The sequence below is a fragment of the Dasypus novemcinctus genome, unplaced genomic scaffold (genome assembly GCF_030445035.2).
Source record: "Dasypus novemcinctus isolate mDasNov1 unplaced genomic scaffold, mDasNov1.1.hap2 scaffold_438, whole genome shotgun sequence".
Classification (NCBI taxonomy): Eukaryota; Metazoa; Chordata; class Mammalia; order Cingulata; family Dasypodidae; genus Dasypus; species Dasypus novemcinctus.
The window spans coordinates 17,577-38,301 of NW_026688402.1; the positions used below are offsets into that span (position 1 = coordinate 17,577).

General features: G+C 47.7%; 1 protein-coding gene across 1 annotated transcript in view; it reads right to left on the reverse strand.

Moving 5' to 3' along the window:
• Window positions 1–20,725, reverse strand: part of LOC101447734 (scavenger receptor cysteine-rich domain-containing protein DMBT1-like) — a gene marked incomplete at its 3' end in the record, with an annotated part of 64,950 nt that overhangs the window by 17,232 nt on the left and 26,993 nt on the right. Inside the window, exons 16-30 of the mRNA XM_058292901.1 lie at window positions 20,020–20,061; window positions 17,821–17,850; window positions 17,164–17,317; window positions 12,152–12,369; window positions 11,111–11,422; window positions 10,306–10,338; window positions 9,752–9,790; window positions 8,393–8,546; window positions 7,414–7,631; window positions 6,454–6,765; window positions 4,964–5,014; window positions 4,762–4,854; window positions 4,038–4,076; window positions 3,120–3,431; window positions 2,542–2,571 (exon numbers count right to left, since the gene is read on the reverse strand). Of these exons, the coding sequence (XP_058148884.1) occupies window positions 2,542–2,571; window positions 3,120–3,431; window positions 4,038–4,076; window positions 4,762–4,854; window positions 4,964–5,014; window positions 6,454–6,765; window positions 7,414–7,631; window positions 8,393–8,546; window positions 9,752–9,790; window positions 10,306–10,338; window positions 11,111–11,422; window positions 12,152–12,369; window positions 17,164–17,317; window positions 17,821–17,850; window positions 20,020–20,061 (2,037 nt within the window). The remainder of the gene's footprint in view (window positions 1–2,541; window positions 2,572–3,119; window positions 3,432–4,037; window positions 4,077–4,761; window positions 4,855–4,963; window positions 5,015–6,453; window positions 6,766–7,413; window positions 7,632–8,392; window positions 8,547–9,751; window positions 9,791–10,305; window positions 10,339–11,110; window positions 11,423–12,151; window positions 12,370–17,163; window positions 17,318–17,820; window positions 17,851–20,019; window positions 20,062–20,725) is intronic.

Consider the following 20,725-nt stretch of genomic DNA (forward strand, 5'->3'; position numbering starts at 1 on the left):
GGCTGGGGGGAACAGTTAGTTGAACATGGGAGATTGTCAGGTATGTGGATGAAACTATAATGTTGAGAAAACTGTTTAGAAAATATAATAAGGAAGGATTACCTGTTTAAGGTACTTAAGGGGTGGCATCTGGTACAGGGACAGGCTTCTAGGGAGTCTGTGAGTGTTCATTTTGTCAGAGTGGGTTATATCATTGGGTGGAGACCCATATAATGAGTGTGAAGGTGTACCCTCATCCTGGGGAGGCCTCACGTACTCAAACAGAGGGAATTGTTCTCTGGAGAGAATTGGTGACTCCCAATGGGTGAGGGCAGCCTAATATGTCAAGCCCTCAGCATTGTTGCAAGTATCTGTGAATCTGGTCCTTCAAATAATGAAGATTGATTGTCACTGTGGGCCCTGAGGGAGGGAAAGAGAGGTATAGAATAGATGGAAGTAGGGTAACTGGGGGGCAATGGAAGTGTTCCGCAAGATGGATATAGGACATGTTAAATTACACCAAAAATGTATGAAAGTTTATAGGCTAAAATGTAAAACACAATGTAAAACATAAGGTAACTAAAAATTAAGAAAATTGTACAGTCTAAAATATAAACCATAATGTAAACCAAATGGATCCATGTTTGATACTATGTTTCCATATCTGTACATCACCTGCAGCAAATATAACATGAACATGTTAAAAGATCATTGCAGGGGAAGGGGGAAAAGGGTTTGATGTTGGATATACGGGAGTCCCCTATATTGTATATGTGAATTACTGTGACTTAAAACTTTTTTGAAGATAAAATTAAAAGTTAGAAAACAAAAGGAAAGGCTGTAGATACTGAGGAAGAAATGAAAGAAATTGCCTTGTCACTGTACATATAGGGCAAAACCTATTACAGTGATGAAAGGCAAAATGTCAAAAACAAAGCTTTATAATATTTTTCAATTTTTAATACCCAATTTATTTTTTATTTTATTTTAGTTTTTCTAAATTAGTATGTATTCTATTTCTAATCTTTAAACCCATCACTATATTTCATTTTCCTATTAACTGAATTTGGCAATATATTAAGCTTCACTTTTGAAGAAGTTTTGGACCACAGAGAGGTTCATATCCTGCCATAACCCAATGAATGGACTAGGGAAGAATATAAACTACAATGTAAACTATTATCCATGTGGTGCAGCAGTTCTCCCAAATGTATTCACCAAATGCAATGAATGTGTCACAATGAAAGAAGTTGTTGATGTGGGACACTCTTTGGAGTGTCATGTCTCATATTGTTTCCCTAAATCTTCAAAACAATTCAGCTGAATGTTTGGGGTTCAGATTTCACATTTCTAAGCCAGGTCCCTCAAAGAACATTAGGATGTCTTAAAACCAAATTAGTTTCACTTTACTTGAATTCAAAAACAATTGTAAAGTATTTAATGAGGGATGTTGTAGGTAGCTGGGGGTAGAAAACCAAGCAGAGGACAACAGGGCTTCTTGAGGCAGGAAGGTAAGGGCTGGGCCAAAAGCAGAAGTCCTTTCTAGATTCTGAGCCCTAAAACATTAGGGCTGGGTCCCCCGGTCCCCTTTGAAAATGGGCCATCCCACAAGCCTACTGATGGTGCTACGGAGGGTGGGGGCTGTGCTCAGAACTTATTTAGGGGCATCTCGGCATGGAAATGCCGTTTTCTTTTAGCAGAGTTGACTCTCCCTTGAGAAGATCCTGAAACGAGGAGAAGCCACCATATCACTAGGCTGCCTTTAATGAGCACAGCTTTTGTTCCACAGGGCACTGTTTGACTGACCACCCAAGGGCCATGAAAATAATGTTTGCTACGTTTCCCTTGGCCACAAATGGTGGGACTCCATTCTCATTAAAACAGTTATGAAAGGTGAGAATGGAAAAAGAACCTATTGGATGGAAAACATGTGGCTGTTCCCCAAGAGCTGAAGAAACTATACGTGTAAAATAGAAAAAGAGTCACCATAAGCACATTCCAAACAAACACAATGAAATCTCATATTCTTCTCAAATGTCATCTAAATCACATAAACGGGTATTAACCAAAGAGCTACCACTGAAAATGTGAATGTAGCACATAAATGTGTACCCATTATTCTGATTAAAAATAAAATTAAATGAATGAAATTCACATGGAGATTGTGAAGATATGGCTGCACTGGGCACTGGATGCCTTATCAGAGCCAAGGAGCTCAGGGGCCACATCCTGGGGCCCAGGCAGGGCTGTGGGTGCAGGAGGCTGTCCCACCCCATTGCCCCCACTCCCTGCCACTGACTCTGATGTGTGAGTCACCGCTTTGGGCCAAGAGCTGTTGACTCAAGCTCCTGTAAGAGAGGGCTGCCACCTGCCAACACCCAGAATCATCCATCCTCTGCATGGAGCAGGGGCCCAAGGAAGCAGGAAACAGCCCCAGGCCCTCGCCTTCCAGAAGGGTCAGGCACTCTGGCCGTTATCAAGGAAAGAGAAGGCTGCGAAGGGGGCCCCAGTAGGGGCCTCTGCGCTAGTTACCACCCAGATATGAAATGGACGTGAACTCACAGACGTCAGGAGGTGTAGCCACTGTGGAGTCTGCAGAGAAAAAGGAAATTGAGAGGTTAGTTCAGTAACAAAAACTGAGATGGCAGAGTGGTTTAGAGAGGCTGACTCCATTTAAACGCAACACAAGAGGTAGGGTGGAAACAATTACTCTTAGCATCTAAACTGACCCCTCTGGATTTATACAACCAGATGGAGTAGCATCACCCAGCTAAAATCTCTGGGACAGTGATTCTGGGAGACATTGCTTTAGTAACTAAAATAGCAAACAGTAATAAAATCATTAATATTTTGGGGCATGTATCATGTGTCAGATGTTTGATTAAGTGCTCAATGTGGAAAGTCTCATTAAATCTTTCCAACAACATTATGAGATGGGTACCATTATTTTCCTTATTTTATAACGCCATCGACTCTCAAGCCAAATGGCATCCCCCCTTTTATTAAATAGCTGGTACATATTTTTCCAGAGATAGATCAGAAATCTGTTGTCCAAAGCATAGGAGAAGGTTTAGGACATGGAGGCGTTTCCAGACTGTATCAGGCAACTCCAGGCTTGGCCAGGGCAGCTCTGTGCTCACCTGAGCAGACGACGCCAGCATCTTCATGGTGCCCGCAGTTGTGTGTGAACCAGCCTCTGTGAGCACACTGGTCCAGGGAAGATTCTCTTCCTGTGCAGTTGACGTCGTCAAGGAGGATGCTTCCAGACCCGGGGCCAAAGCTGGCCTCTGGGAGGGCAGACACAGCCAGGCCGCAGTCAAGCTGCCTGCAGACCACATGGGCATCCTCTATGGACCAGTCGTCATCACACACGGTGCCCCAGGTATCGGCGTGGGAGACCTCCACGCGGCCCTCACACCTGCCTATCCCATTCACCAGTCGCAGGCTCAGACCTTGGTGGACAAAGAACAAACTTCATCAAGACCTGTCTGGAAAAGCCACCAGAGGAGCCAGCTATTCCTGGAAATTAAACTCTGACAAGGGATAATAACAAACCTATCCCCCTGCATTTCATTTCATTCATTTATTTTTGCTTTTCAATGATATGGTTCGTTAAGAAATGTGTGAAGATGCTCCAGGGGTGTAAAGGGCAGTCAGTGAGGGTCGACCCCCATGTGTCAAGGGCAGTGTCACAAAAGGGAGTGGAAGCTGGATACACCTGGAACATGGGCCGGTTGAGGTCTTGGATGGATGCTGGGAGGACATCTAGGGCCAGCAGCTACCCCCAGCCTTCCTATGGGCAGGTCTCCACGTCCAGCCCCCATAAGCCATTCTTGCATCTCACAGCTGCTTCTTTTCTCTCACTGTCAATCACAGATTTTCTAGATGAGCCCAAACATTATCTGGCAGCAGCTATGTGCACAGCCAGCCTGAGCCTTGTGGAAGTCCATGGAAATGGACAGGGTTTCCAGCAGGATGCCTGTCCCCAGAGTAATGCTGGAACATTTCTGAGCTAAAAATTGACAGGGGAAAACATGAGAAGGTAGACAAAGGATTACCTGTTGATGTGGGTGCCTCTGTTGGATTTGAAAAAGATGCTAAGGAGAGGTAGAAAGGGAAAGAAAAAAATTAGACAGCAGCTTGAATTAAGGCCCAATGTATTTAACTCTCAGCCAACTACCAGCAGGCCCTGCAGTGATCCATAGACAGTTTCTGATTCTTAATACGATTCCTTTCCCGTGTCCTTTCCTTTGGGGGTGGGTGTGGGGTGGGTACTCCTTCCATCACCCAACTGGTGTGGCCCAGGGAATACAAGCCAGTACAAGCTCAGGAAAACCAAGGTGTGGTTGTTGAAAGACTTTTAAAAAACAGATATATTGTATTTTAAAGTCAAGAATGCATCCTTTGGTGTTCCCCGGCTGATGCTTCCTTGATGGTTTGGGGCAATTTCCCCTTCCCCCAACTCTTCTCTGTAGATTGTAGTTCACTGATAAGAACCTTGCCATGGGAAAGCCATTGACCTAGTTTGATATGTGACAACTATTGGACCAATCACAGAGTAAAGACTAAAATTGGGTTCTTTTAGCACCTTCATTCTTTACGATTGTGTCAAGTATAAAACAGCACACACAGACAAATCCCTGCACTACACTGGCCTGGGAAGAGCTGGGGGTCAGCCGGCAATGTTGGCATTGAAACAGTGTGCGTCACATGACAAGGACTGTCCTGACCACTCTCTATAGAGAAATCCAGCAAATCTCAACAGCCTTAGGAGACAAATACCATTATCCCTCTCATCTTCATCCAGAGGAGGAAACAGCGGCATGACATGGCTCGGTGATGTGCTTGAGGTCTCCCAGTGAGTAAGTGATGAAGCTAGAATGACAAACCCAGGACGTTTGGCCTCTCAGCCACTACTTTGCCACCCAATGTGATTTTGCCAAGTTAAGTCATAGTTAATCAGTTAAGAACAACTGAAGATTACCTGGATTCGGGGAATTCACAGCAGCTGATGGCATTGGGTAAGGCAGAGAAGCTATGAAAGACAGGAATAAAAAGATGTGGGTAGGTCATCTCTAATCTTCTTAAGCCTGAGAGGTCTACTTGCTTATGGGAATCAGAAAGGTACATCACCTCAGAGTCTTCTCCTGGGAGAAAGCATGCCCCGGCTGGGCATCTGATTAGGAATGGCACCATGGTTACAGCCACAGGTGCCCTGGACTGCTGGGTTCCTTTCTATCTGCTGTTGACCATGGAACTTTTCAATTTAATTTAATTTAATTTAGTTTGATTTAATTTAATTTAATTTTTAAAGTTTTTGCAAACTGTGGCCACAGGGATGGCTACCTTGCTTTCAGCACCTGTCTTGCAAGCCAGTTTGGCTTGGTAATTCTCCTGAGGGAGTGTCTTCCCTCTGAGAGTAAAGGGCAGTTCTCAAAGGGCACATGCCCTTGTTCATCTCAAGGATGGACCCTGGCATCCTCAGCCACACGGAGGCAGCCAAAGGGCCCTGAGTGGGCTATGGAGCTGAGTCAGGAGTTCCAGGGCCAGGATGCCAAGGGAACTTGGAGCTGCTGCTTGGTGACCCTTTCACTGACCTCTGGCCCACCCCTCCCCTCCCTCCTTCCCCCAGCTCTGCCCTGGGTCCTGGTTCCAAACATCTCCTGTGTTTAAGCCCCCAGCCTGTCCTCTGACATCACACACAGCCTGTGACTTCAGCTCCTGCCTTAATAAGAACAGGGATTCTGTCCTTGACCACTGTTCTCTCCCCTTAGAACGTTCCAGCATGTCTTCCCCCAACCCCCATCCTTGTCCTTTTTTTCCTATCTCAGAGGGTTGCTGCCACATCTAGCTCATAAACCAGTTTGCCACTTCCCAGTCAAACCCAGAGGATGCCAAGAAAGTCAAGGCTTTTCATTCCAACGACTGAATTTATTTGCAGAAACTCAGCTGGAGTAAAACTGAGGAAGAAGAGCCCAACAGGATATGGGCTCCCAGCTTGGTGACCGGGAGAGAGCTTTGTTTCCTGTAAAAGGAGGGCGTTCAACTAAAGGATGCTTCCCAAAGGAGTCCCTCCTATCACTGGTGGAATGTGAACGGATCGAGGCAATGCATCTTCTATTTTAAGAGTTGTGCATTTATCCTATTAAAATTCAAAAATGTATATTTAGTTCCGTTCTGATTAAGGATATTTTGAGATGTACTCAGGCATGAATTGATTAGATCAGATTAAGTAGCTCCTTGTTTATTTGAATTTTAAAATGATTGAGCATGGTTTTATTGCCACCGTGTTTGTCTTTAGGCATGGCCTATTGGCATTAAGAGACAATTATGGTCTGGGCAGTATGTAGATATGGCAGGGATGTGCAGGGGCATCTGACTGAGGTTTGGACAACAGGCCCCCACCCCGCCTTCCCTTCTGCTCTAAGTTCAGTGGGGTGGAAGACCCCCAGAGCCTGCAGGGCCAGCGCCCACCTGAGCAGATGACGCTAGCATCCTCGTGGTGGCCACAGTTATGGGAGAACCAGCCGCCGTGCAGGCATTGCCACAGTTGGGTTTCATTTCCCGTGCACTCCACGTCGTCCAACGCGATGGGGCCAACGCCGCGGTCAAAATGGGCCTGGCCGAGGGCAGACATGGCCTGGCCGCAGTCCAGCTGCCTGCACACCACCTGGGCGTCACGCAGGTCCCAGCCGTCGTCGCACACCGTCCCCCAGCTGCCGTTGAAGTGCAGCTCCACGCGGCCCTCGCACCGGTGGCTGCCGTTGGCCAGCCTGAGGGCCACATCTGGGAAACCAGACACGCTCTGGTCACTGCCCTGCGTCCCCTTCGTCGCTGTGCCGGAGGGTGGCCTGGGCAGCCCCCTGAGTTGGCTGGTTTTGGGGGTTCCATCCTTCAGACTTGGGGGGAGACGCACTGTGAGGTAAAGCCGGCTATGAAGGTCCTCAGGGATTGGGCTCTCACGTCAATGCCAGTTAACAGAACGTAAAGGTCTTTCCCCAGGTGGGTCAATCGTCTATTTCACAGAGATCAAAGGAGGCCCCGGCAAGGCCTGGGCTAAGCGCGAAGCCCCGCGCACGCCCAGGCTGGCTGCTCCCGCCCTGAGAGTGGAATAGGGCTCTTTAAGCCAGGTGAGAGGAGACACGTGTGAGTTTTGCATGACACAGGCTTAAAGACGGCGGAAGTCATGCATCTTTTCCCGGAACAGGTGTGATGTGCCTCTGACATCGGGTGACACTGTGCACACCTCGTTTCCGTGACAGTGTTAGATGTTCGACCACTTTCACCAGGTCTCATCTTGGGAGTAAACGACGGAACCCGGGACACCACACCTGCCCTTTCAAACCCCGGGTGTCCAGCCGGCCGCGCCTGCCCTCTGCCTTTCACCCTCAACACCCAGCATGGACCAGGGGCTAAAATGACCAATGGACCTACCAGTATCGTTTTCATCTGGCACAAGAGACTCATAGGACGCCAGGAAGCCGATGTTGGTGGTAACGGCGTCGCTGTGGAACACCACGGTCATGCGGTTGGAGGAGGAGATGAAGACTGGGGTTGCTTCAGAGCAGAACCTCCCCAGGGAGAAGGATTCGCTTTGTGGGCCGTCAAAGACTTCAATGAAGTCGTACGGACACCCATAGAAGTTTTCCATTCTGCGAAGAGCAAGGATAACACTCAGACGTGAGGCACTGGCGGCTTTTCTCCCACTAGGTATTGCCCAGACTGGTGCAGGAAGGTGGCTAGAAAAGCTGTCTGGAACCTACATCTTTTCCCACAGGAAAGAGGAAATGATGACCCCGTTTACATGGGCAGTACGTATCCTCTTGTCTCTAAAAATCTTTCAATTTTTAAAGTTTTAATTCAATTTTATTTTCTGAATATGTATTTTGAGTCCTTGGGCTAGAATTTAAGCATTGGTTACACAGTGAAAAGTAAATCTCCCCTTCACAGAAATAGCTACACTGAACAGTTTCTTTTCATTTCCTCTCTGAGGCGGTCTAAGCACAAATGGCAGCATCCTGTACCCCTTGCGCATGATTTTCTTGCGGATCATTCCATACCAACACACCTTGTGAGCGCCAGCAATACATGGATGCACCCAAATCTCTTTTACTGCTCCCCTACTGGGGGGCAATTAGGCTATTTCCAATCGCTCGCTACAAACGAGGCTGCCATGATCATCCTCTGTGACAGGAGGCTCTCTCTGTAGCCAGATTCCCGGAACTGGAATTGCTGGGTTAAAAGTTCTGTGTCTTTAAAATTCTGACTAATGTTACTGCAAAGTACTCTAAAGACTTATCTCACTTTTGAGAGTTAAATGTGGAAGAGCGTTCTTTCAGGGTACAGATTGGGTGTAAAACTGGTGTGCATTACTAAGGAAACATGATAGGAAAAGGAGGAAATATTTACTCACTTCACCACGTCAAATGTAAGTTTGACATGAGCCCCGATATCCACTTGTATGTCCCAGGCACACACCACATTCAACGGATAATATTTAGGATACCAAGGGCTGGAGAATGAGCCCGATTTATTTGTGAGCAAACCACCGCAATGGAAATTTTCGTCTGTGAGAAACAGTGAAGAAACCCTGTGAGAAGATAATGTTGACCTCGGCCAGTGTTTTCAGAGGGGTCAGTAGGGGATGGAGCAAAGGCAGGAGGGAAAACCTGTTCTAGGACTGCTTTTGCCGATAACTAAAGAATGTGCTCTGAGACACCCCTGTCCTTTGGCAGATGAAGAGCATTTCATGTGCCCTGTCAAAGTTATGGGATTTTTGGAAAAATTTTTGTTGTGGCAAAATGTATGAAACATAAAATTTTCCATTTCAGCCATTTTAAGTGTGCAATTCAGTGGCATTTATTCCATTCACAAGGCTGTGCAACCATCACCACTATCTATAATATTTCCAGAATTTTTCATCACTCAAAACAGAAACTCTGTACCCGTTCAGCAACAACTCTCCAACCCCCCTGCCCTCCTGGCTCCTGCTAGCCACTAATCTACGTTCTGTCTCTATGAATTTGCCTATTTTAGATAATTCACCCAAGTGGAATCATACAACATTTGTCTTTTTTTGTTTGGCTCGTTACTCTTAGCATGATGTCTTCAAGGTTCATCCATGTGGCAGCATATATCAGAGATTCATTCCTTTTCATGGCTGAATAATATTCCATTGCATGGGTATGCCACATTTTGTTTATCCAGTCACCTGTTGGTGGCCATCTGGGGTGCTTCCACCTTTTAACTATTGCGAATAATGCTGCTATGAACCTTGTATGAGTATCTGTTCAAGTCCCTGCTTTCCATTCTTTGTGCTACATACCTAGGGGTGGAATTGCTGGGTCACATGGTAATAAATTCACAGGGTTTTTGTGAGGAGAAAAGGATAGTGACATATTACAAACAGTTGAAAGGGCTCAACGAACTCATTTACACAGAGGGGTCTAAACATGCACTTTAGTAAAAGTGGTGCAAAGACAAACTAGCCAAAGTATCCTTTCCCAGTATGGCGTGTTATAAAATAGCTTGTATAGAAGAGCCCCAGTTGCATTACATACAATTCCTAACTGAGATCAAGACCAAGATTGCTTTACGCAGACATTTTATGGGTGAAATATTGGATCTGTTGGAGAATTTGTCAAAGTCCCCTCTTTGGAGCAGCTTCTCATAAATAAAAGGGAGAAAGAACACTCATCTAGTCACAAGAAGTACTAAAACTGAAAGAAAAAAATATAAAGCCATGGAAAGAGTTTACGTAAAACGTAAGTACCTGTAGAGGAGTTGTCGCCACTCGAGTCTATGGAGATACCTAGAGCAAACATGATGCTGTGAGCAAGAATTTTATCCAGATCCATCCTCTAACATACTAAAAAACGTCGATGCTTGAAAGCTAGGAGATGATTTCTCTGTGCCCCCATGGGCAGAGATGACTCTGTCTCCCCAAGAAGTTGGACAACTGCACACCAAGTGTGAAGATGGTGCAGCACGCCTGCTAGTTAGGGCCATCCCTGGGATTTCCGTTTCCTTACACCTCACTGTGTGCGCAGCAGTGCAGGTAGTTGGCACTCTCTTCCTTGTAGGTGCTGACGCCAGGGATCCCAGTGGTCAGTTCTGGTGAACCTTAACTACCTGTCCTACCTCTCTCCCTGCCCTCTGCTGTACCCCCAACCCCACCATGCTGTCAACCCAGCGGACTGCATTGCTTCTGTTCATTAGCAACAGAGTATTTAATGGACCGTGCTCCAACCCCGGGATTAAACAATAGGCAGGAATCACACACACCAGGGACCTGGTGACTGGTTGAATTGTAAGGAAAAGCAATACCTGTTCGGCCTACTTTGGGATTGCCATCAGCACCTGTTCAAAGACAGTAACGGACTGAGTAAGACATCGCATAATCCATAGAAACAAAAATTCAGGCACTTTTTCCATGATCAAAAATGTTCGGTCCTGGGCAGCTGGGGAAGTGGGATCCACAGCCCTGGACGCTGGGTAAAAGAGTGGCAGCCCCCGCCAGTGCCCCTGGGTGAGGGGGCACACTTCGCCTTTCAGCCACGTGACAGCTCAAACGAAACGTGGTGCTCATTTGCTTCGGGTCAGTGTGGGGATGTCCTTGTCTTTAGGAACAGAAGTGGAATAGTCAGAGTGGAGCACAGCCGCTAACTAAGTCCCTGGGGGGGATAATGCGTGTAGAGTACGGGCCTGGGTGCCACCTTGGATGTGTCTTTGCTACCTTAGCTGTCAAGCGAGGATTCCAATAGCATCTGAGGCTGGGAGAGTAAATGAGATTACGACTGCACCGGGTGTGGCCCGGCGCCTGGCATGGGTGCAGCACTCCTTGACACCAGCTACTGGATCTATTCAGAGGGGATTGTCAGAAGCATGGCGGCAAGCATCACAGGAAGGGAATGTCTGCTGGTATCAACCCTCTATGTAATGACTATCGATTTTCAGATGAAGCCTACGACTATTTTGCCGACACAGCAAATTTCCTTATAGGTGACTTGAAGCCGAGGGCTGGTCTCCGAGCAATTGCCTGCTGGCGTTGAAAACTCCCTCCCAAAGGCTGCTTGCTGGCAGCTGAGACTCTGTCCCTGCAGAGGCCTGTTGTGGGCTGCTGGGCACCCACCTGAGCAGATGACGCTGGCGTCCTCGTGGTGCCCGCAGTTGTGGGTGAGCCACCCGTTATGTTTGCACTGCCACACCTTGGCTTCGCTCCCCACGCACTGCACATCGTCCAGCATGATGTGGCCTGTGCCCCCGCCAAAGTAGCTCCCAGCCGGGGCCGACAGGGCCTCGCCACAGCCCAGCTGCTGGCACACCACCTGGGCGTCCATCAGGTCCCAGCTGTCATCGCACACGGTGCCCCAGGTACCGCTGTAGGAGACTTCCACCCGGCCTTCACACCTGTGGCGGCCGTTCACCAGCTGCAGGGACACACCTGGGGACAGGAAGACAGGAGCTCCTGAGCTGGGGAGCTGCCCCAGACTCCAGGAGCATCTGCGGCTGGAAAACACCTTCCAGCGAGTGGGCACATTGTCCTGTAGCACTCTAGGCAGGACACTCAGGACTCTAAGTCCTGATTTTCCTGGGACAGTCCTGGTTGATGGCTGCTGCAGATCGATTAGTAGTGGCTCATTATTTTAGAGTGCCTTCTAACTCCCAGCAGTATCCTGGCTGGAGGGTAAATTGAATGCGCACTCTAATCATAAGCCACGGACGGCTCAGGAATGCTCCCCACATCCTGCTGCAGAGCCTACAAGGATTCTGGATGATTTCTGATTTGAATTTGCTGGCAGCAAGTGGGCTGGTGCTAGCTGTTTGGAGATACCTTTGTTCGAGAAGGACTTTTTCTGCGCTGTTTTCCTTCTGACTTACCTGACTGCATTTTCTCTTCTGTTAGAGGAGGAGTCCCTCGGCCCTCGTTAGGGTCCTGCGTCTATAAATACAGCCACTGCATGAGCGGAGGCATCAGCCGCCTGCTCCTTCAGCCAGGATGTTTTGGTGGAGGAAAGTGACAGCGGCAGCGCAGGGATGACGGGTGGGGGCTGGGGGGCTTTTAGTGTCCTCGTGGATGTCATGATGAAGGGGAACCCTGCATTTCCCCTTCTAAAGGGGAAGAACCCAAATTAGATTCACCTCTCTCCACAGTACGGGTTAGGATACCCACCACTTTCCCTTTCATCTTGCTGAATGGCGCTGTACAGCGCATAAAACCCCGTGTTGGTGATCATGGCGTCGCTTCTGAATACCGCGGTCATGATGTTGGCAGAGGAGAGGAACGTGAGCTCTGCCCCAGTACAAAATCTGCCCATGGACAGTGAGGCAACTTGCAGTCCATCAAACACTTCAATAAAGTCGTAAGGGCACCCGGAGATGTCCTCCAATCTGCGGAGGTGAGGGCAAAGTTAATCTTTCCAAAGAAACCCATGGGAAGGTTTTACATTAAATTCATCATTCTGACATAGCACCCAGAGACCGCAATCACCCCTGCCCCCTCCTTCCAACCCTGCCACCTGCTTCCAACCCTGCCACCTCCTTCCAACCACACATTCCCATCACCCTCCAGTCACTAGGTCCAGTCGATTTTACCACTTCCAGCTCCCTTGAGGCACCTCCTCTCCTTTCAGCATCCTCACCTGGTCCATTTCAGTGGCCTCTTGGCTTTTGGTCTCTCCCGCTTAAAACCTTCTTTCCCTTTACCTTGAGGGTCAACTTTCCACATGGCAAATCTGATCATGTGGCTGACTGGCTTAAAACCCTTCAAACTCTCCCTACAGTGTAAAGCCCAAACTTCTTAGCTTTGACATTTTCATCAGGCCAGTCCTACCTCTAGCCTCATCTCCTTGCAGACACATTGGTCAACACACCTGGTTCCCTATGGTTCCCTGCTACATGGTGTTCACCCACTCATTCTTTAAGGTCCTATTCCAATGTCACCACTTTGTGTCACTGTCCCCAACTCAACTCCTTCCTTTCTTCATATCCCAGGCAGAGGTAGTCCCTCCCTTCTTTATGTTAAGAGATGGGGCTATATTCATAGCCAAGCTGAAACAAAATGGCATGTGCAGAGTGCTTAGTTACCTGCCATGTAGCAGGGGCTCGGTGATGCAGCACACAGAGTACTGCACTACAATGATCAGTTTATGGGCCTGAGAAAAGGGTAAGATGGATGGATGACTGATATGAGAATGGTAGCACTTAAAAAAATTATTTTAATGGCTGACCCAAAATTTCCTTAGGGGGGAAAGTCTCTTGGTTAAGAGAAGTACACTGATAGATTATTTTAGGAATGAAAGAGGAGGCTTTTTAGGTGTTGCCTTAAAGGAATCAAGGAAACAAAGGGATAGCAAGTTTGTTCTGCTTAAAAAGGGAAGAGAAAATTGGAGATGGAACTGAATGGGAGAGAGGAAAAGGGAAAGAATAAGGTTGGGGGCAGGGGGAAGATGAGAAATTTGGAGAAGGCTTGAGTCTGTAGAGAAATGTAGCTAGTAGGAAATTCTGAACGGGGATGGTTGGCAAAAGAGCTTGGCTACATGGTGTCTAATATTCAATTTTAAGTTCTTTGCTTGCAATGTATAACCCCCTCTTCTGTCACTCCAAATCTTAAGTGACTGCTGCCCCACACCGAATGCCTTTCAGAAGTGGTGTTTTCTGTGGGGTGGAAGATGGGAATAAGGAAAAGGGGTCATGTTTCACAAAAGGTCAGTGCAGGGCAGAGAGGAGAGGGGAACAGTGGAAGGAGACTCTAGCTAGTTTCCATGGGAAGAGGAAATCGAAATAAGAAATGATCATGAGAATGGAAATCCCCGGGGATTGAAGAATCTTAGGGAGAACTTTGGACTTAGCACTGGATGGGGGATGGGGTGGTGGCAGAGGCTTAAGCACAATTTGTGTACATCTTGAAGCACAAGTGATCTCAACTGACATTAGTTTGCAGATGGTTAAGGGAAAAGTAGGTGGCGGACTTGGCCCAGTGGTTAGGGCATCTGTCTACCACATGGGAGGTCCACGGTTCAAACCCTCGGCCTCCTTGACCCGTGTGGAGCTGGCCCACGTGCAGTGCTGATGCGCGCAAGGAGTGCCCTGCCACGCAGGGGTGTCCCCCGTGTAGGGGAGCCCTACACACAAGGAGTGAGCCCGTAAGGAGAGCTGCCCAGGAATGGTGCTGCCCACATGGAGACACGGAGAGCTGATGCAACAAAAAGAAACACAGATTCCCATGCCGCTGACAACAACAGAAAGTGGACAAAGAAGACGCAGTAAATAGACACAGAGTGGACAACCGGGGTGGGTGGGTGGAAAGGGGAGAGAAATAAATAAATAAATAAATCTTAAAAAAAAAAAAGGGAAAAGTAGCCCGCTGTCCTAGACACCTCTTGGGTGTCTATTCTTCTGAATGCTCCTCCCACCGAGTAAAACTCAGAAAGGTCTTGAGCAGTGGGAAATGGGGACAGCATGCAAGCTCTGAGGGCCTGTTGGGCAGGACTCTTTCTGCCAATGCCACACAATAGTCTGGTTCAAACTGAGGGTTTTTATGATGTGTTTCATCCAACTCGGTGATCAGTCAAGTCGCCCCTGCGCATCCTACTAACGGACTTCTCCCCTTCACTCTCTGTCCTCCTTCCACGTATATGTGTGTGTAGGAGTTGTCTTCATAGCACTTACCTACTTATCCCTACCTGATGCTGTCCTCTTTATTTATTGGTTTCTTGAGTACTATTTGTCTCCATATCTAGAAGGTAAAGTCCATGAGGGTTGGGATCCTGTCTATTTGTCTTGTTTGGCACGGTAAGTCCAGCCCTCGACTAGGGCCCAGACAGAGTAGGTGCTCAGTAAATACACATTTAAAGAACATCAACATTTTCTTAACTTGATAAAGTTGTGAGATATGAACACTTGCATTTAAATAAGAGTGAGTAGCCTTTGACGCACATGTCATGTGCTTTAGAAATATATACATGCACAGTGAATATAATTAGTACACAAACTGAGTACTGGACTAGAAAAGCTGCTCAGAGCAAAACATATCTGTTCCAATGAAATAAAAACCCAGAACCTTGAACTAGCCCTTAAAGTTTTTAAGAAAAAGCAACTGCTAACATTTGTGTGTAAGCGGATAGTGGTGTGGCAGTAACAGGTGACATGCAAACTAAGAAATCATTTCATCAGAAAACTGGACACATGCCTCTTGCAAGAATGAAATGGCACACTTTACATACATATGTAATTTTTACAAATGGAGGGTGAAACAAAGCTCTTGTGATATCAAATAACAGAGCCTGCTTCAGGGTAAATCAGGGTTTCTCAATACTATTGACATTCTTTTTTAAAGATTTATTTATTTATTTCTCTCCCTTTCTCCTCACCCCCCACCCCAGTTGCCTGTTCTCTGTGTCTATTTGCTGCGTGTTCTTTGTCCACTCTTATTGTTGTCAGTGGCACGGGAATCTGTGTTTCTTTTTGTTGTGTCATCTTGTTGTGTCAGCTCTCCATGTGTGCGGCACCATTCCTAGGCAGGCTGAACTTTTTTTGTGCTGGGCGGCTCTCCTTATGGGGTGCACTCCTTGCGCGTGGGGCTCACCTGCACGGGGACACCCCTGCGTGGCAGGGCACTCCTTGCGCACATCAGCGCTGTGTGTGGGCCAGCTCCACACGAGTCATGTGGTAGATGGACGCCCTAACCACTGGGCCAAGTCCGTTTTCCAATACTATTGACATTTTGAACCAGATAATTCTTTGTGGTGAGGGCTGACCTGTGCGTTGCAGGGTAGTTGGCAGCACCCCTGACCTTACTTGCTAGATGCCAGTGGTATTCCCCTCTGCCTCCAAGTCTCGACAATCAAAAATGTCTCAAGATGTTGTCACTTGCCCCCTGGAGGGTAAAATCACCCCCCGGCTGAGAACCACTGGTTTCCATAGTAACTAACTTAATGTCCTGAGAAGGACAAAACAAATATAAATAAACCTAGACTTAAAAACATCAAAACCCGCAAATCAGCAACTAAGCTCTGGGTTTAGGCAACACGTTTACCAGCAACTTTATTTGTGTGCTCCTATACTATAGCAGAACACATGTTGGAATAGTAAGTTTGAGATTACAGGGAGTGTGCGCCATTAGAGCTGTTTGGAATGACCACTTTCCAGAAGTGATAAAGTGATTAAGTGATTCTCTGTATCCCAAAATACTAGACATGCAAATTTCATAGATTTTAAACATGGAGTTCCCAATTTTCTCCCATTGCTTTCAACAAGCAAATATGTGTTGAAGGAATGGATGAATGATAAATGAACGAACGAATGAGAAATAAATTTTGCTCATAATACATAATGCCCTTGACATAGCTTTGTGCCCTCTATATTTAAAAGGAATTCTAGCTACCAGATAAAACTAATTGGATCTGCCATACTCTACACTGCCTATCCATTTTACTTTGTTGTTGTTTTTTTATTTTTAAGCATTTTACATTTTTTGAAGGCAGCATTTAACCATCCAGGCCTTTGATGACTGTAGTCAATGAACACAAATGGAAAGCAGGGGCAGATGTCTGGGATAAACCCTGACAAAGTCCGCAGAAAGCTGAAACTGGGGTAAACGTTATTAGGAGAGGTAATGCCATATTCATAAAAAAGTGAGCTGTGTATATGTATGTGCATATGAATATATATGTATATAAATAAATACGCATTAAAATAGGGTGACTCCTTTAAAAATGGGGGATAGTTCGAGAAAGAGGTAGGAAGTACATGGTACCTGATGGGAGCAATGAGTGAGCTGTGGCTGTTTAATCTGTAGAAGAACAATCTTAGGAGGACATGGTACAAATTCTTGAAGGGAAGAGGAACTGGCTTTGTTTTGTCCAGTATTACCGGGAAGAACGAAGGCCATTCAGTGGGAATGAGAAAAACAGAGGGAGACGCTTGCGTGTCAAAGTGGAGCGGGCTGAGGGTGAAGGGACGGGGTATCCCCAGGGGGATCTCCAGCTGAGGGCTGGGGATGCTCACGGGGCACTTAGGCACTGCCTAGGAAGTGGAACTAAATGATTAAAGGACTCTCTAAGCCCAGATGACTAGACAGATTCCCACCCAGAAGGATCCGTCCCATGGACAGGGCCACCTCTTTGAGGAAAACATGGATTCAAGTCTAGTCTGGCCTGTGAGGTGAAGGGCCAAGCTGCTTACCTCAGGGTTGGGATCGTCAGTTCTATGTGGAACTTCTCAGCCACGTGGATCACCCAGACGCACTCCATGTCAGTAGGGTAGTTTGTCGGATACCAAGGACTCGAGAAGGAGCCAGAGAGACTGGAAATGACTCCACCACAATCGGTACTTCCACCTGTAGGAGCAGACGAGGGACCCATGGTGGCTTCTTCAGGCCTGCACCTTGCATTTCCCCAGGGACAGAATCCAGAATCTCAACAGTCCGGATTCACAACACGGGGGACCCTGCTGGTGTGGATGCAGCTGTGGCACGGCTAGTGGGAGTGACTGTACTGATACTAGCCAGAGGGACTGAGGGGGAGGGAGGGTGGAGGCCCGGGGGGGGGGGCGCAGCTCCTGCAGTAGATTGCAGTGGGGATGGGAACGGGATTGAACATACGTATGTGGCAAGTGTGGGGGGTTCTGCCTCAACTTCATGAATGCCTTCCCCCGTCCCCTGCCTTGCAAACCAGCTCAGTTCAGATGTGGACAAGCCACCCATTTGTGAGGGGTCCACCTCACTCATCCTTCCTCTTATGCGACTGGGGAAAGACAGACATCTATTCTGCTTTCATGACTTATTAAAGTGACCATTCGATTGAATACTTACAGGTTACACTTTCAATGAAAATGAGTTACCTTGTGGAACAGGGGCTTGAGGGATGGCAGCTGCAAAACACAGAACCAAAGAAAATCAGGAGACCCCTGAGCACCATAAAATCATCTTACACTCGCGTGCAAAGGGATGAGCCTACTACGCCTCGAGTTGTGACAAGCGGTGCGGGCATGATGAAGGATGGACCTTTTCCCCTCTTTCCATCGATTCACCAGGAAACCCCAGACGACGCTGAGTTACAGGACTTGTTCTCTCTTACTTGATAAGGTCCACTAAGGGTTGTCTTGAGATCAGCTGGTCACTAGGAATTACCCACAGTGACATCATCAGGCTAATGGCCGTGTCTATGAGTCTGTAGAAAGTAACTGAGTCCTGAAATCCAGGAAGGAAAAACCCCAGCAGTTGAAAGCCTAGATGAGAAAAGTCAGGCTCAAGGGCACCTTCTTGCTCTTTTCAGGCGGTCCTTTGGCTTTGATGACGATATAGCTTACTGCTTAGTATTCTAGATGTATCCTCAGTTCTCACTGCATGGCAGGCTGAGGGCAGGGCAGGCTTTATTGGAATGTGGTACTTGTTTGAATTTTACCCTAAGGGCTTAGTGGGGAAGGAGCTTGAAGCAAATGGATGGACTGCGCTGGAGAATTCCTGCTTCTCAATGTCCCTCCTCTGTCAACCTCACTGCAAGTTGAAGGACAGTGAAGCTGAAGATGACACTGACCGACTGCTCTGCTCAGGCTTTTGCCAGGAAGGGTGTTTGATAGCAGAAAAAAGAATTCTTTCAACCTGAAGTGTCTCATTTTTCTCTAGTTAAAGTGCTTAATACAAGAGAGTTCTTTCTGAGAACTGAATGACAAAATCCTTCCTTTTTGGGCCTAAGTAGGTACACAATGCTGCACGAATAACTGGTTAGCTGAATTGATGTTTAGAGTGGAATTCTATTTAGACATCGATGAGTCCCTTTCTCCTCTAGTTTCTTTTATCCCATGACCCATTCTCTTTCCCATCAGCTGTGTATATCTGCATCAGAAAGGGATATTAAGGCAGAGAAAAGCCCTGAGGTTTGAAACCCTAGGATCCCAGAGGACCTTGGCACAGAGCTCTCTGATGAGCCCTGAGGAAGATGGGACAGGCCAGAGTAAATGAGAGAGAGCTCAGCTGTTTGTGATCCCTGACAAAAGGTGCTGTGTCATGCCTCCTCTCCAGGACTGGGGCCCAGTGCAAAATGAAAATTCAGGGCCGTGGCCGGGGCTGGAGAAACCAGTCTCACTTTCCCACGGGCCTATCACCCCAACCCAGCAGAGGGGCAAGCCTCAGGGGACAGCAGCCTCCACTCTAGGATGCAGGTGCCTGCTCAGAGAGGACAAGAGGCTCCAGCCGAGTGTCCCACCAAGGGTACCATGGTGCTATAAGCCCACAGGGTACAGCTGCCATCTTCTCTTGCTCCACGACACCACAGGGTGTGTCCCTGACCTTTCCCCCCCAGGGGCAGTGGTGGCAGCCGTCACTGGGCAGAGGCAGGGAGAAAGAGGCTTGGCAGGGCTCAGGGTGCCAGAGGCCACGGGTGTGAGCAGCTGAGACCCCTTCCCAGGGAGCAGGGTGGCTACAGAAGCAGGAACACAGGTACTCTGAATCCGGCTGGAATCGCGAGTTTGGAAGGTCACTGCCACTCTTTAATGTTGAGTAGGTTCCCTGAAGAAGGTTTCCTCTTTCCCACCCCTACTGAATTGGCTGAGGTGTGGAGGCCCACAGCAGAGCCCCAAGCAGCTAATTTCTCACCATCAGTCTATTCTTGGCATTCAATGACACCTTTGTTTTCCTGCATGTTTTGATTTTCTAAGCCATGTCCCAAGAGGCAACCTGTCTCCTCCTTTCCTCTCCTGCCTTTCCTTGCTTTGTCATCCAGAGAGGAGACTGTTGGGCACCATGCATTTGGGCAATGTGGGTTTTAGCTTGTTGTTGAGGCACTAGTTCTCAAGCTTGCCTGCACATTGGATTCCCATGGAGAGCTTTAAAATGACTATGCCTGGGGCCACCCTAGAGATTCTGATGTGACTGGTTTGGGGTGCAGCCTGAGCATCTGGAATTGTAAATGCTACCTGGGTGATTCTAGTATGTGGCCAGCACTGGAAATCAGTAGTCTAGGCTGTTATCCCCCAGGCCAGGGCAGAGGTCAGATTTTTATTACCTTTGCAGAGAGTGGGAGTTCACACAGTCCAACCTACCTGGAGGGGTGGGGCTCACATCTGGAGTCCAGGCCCCAGCATCTGCATGAGTGAAAAACATAAAAACAAAAGTAAATTTAGCACATTGAAATTAACTTCTACAAAGTTACAGAAGTGATTTTTCTTTTAGCGTGGTCAAGTCTTGAGCTGGTTGCATGCCATATAAACAAGAACAAGGGCACATTAAGACCCTGGTAAAGCAGCTTCGGACCTGGGAGAGATTGTGGAGGAAAGGGCAGCTACTTGTGTGGTCCTGTGCATTTGTCTTCAGGATGGGGACAGGCTTTTGGTGTTCTCTATCTACCTGGCTGAAGGGATATTCACCTGTTGGGCCATTTTTCTTAGCTTCCCTGACCCTGCCCTGTGCATGGACTCTGCCCATGCAGCTTAGCTTCACTAAGCTGCTGCTGGCTGAAACATCAGAAAGAACCTAACATGGGAGAAGAGGCTACCCAAGTAAATGATGCCAGCATCTTCATGGTGGCCGCAGTGTGGTCTGGCCAGCCAGAGCTGGGGCACTGGCCAAGGTGGTTCTCACTTCCTGAACACTGAACATTGTCCAGGAGGATGTCTCCAGAGTTTGGGCCAAAGTGGGCCTTCCCAGGGGTGGCAATGGCCTGTGCACACCTCAGCTTGTGGCACACGAACTTGGCTTCACTCAGGTCCCACAGGCTGTCATACATGGTGCCCCAGGTCCCTTGGTAGA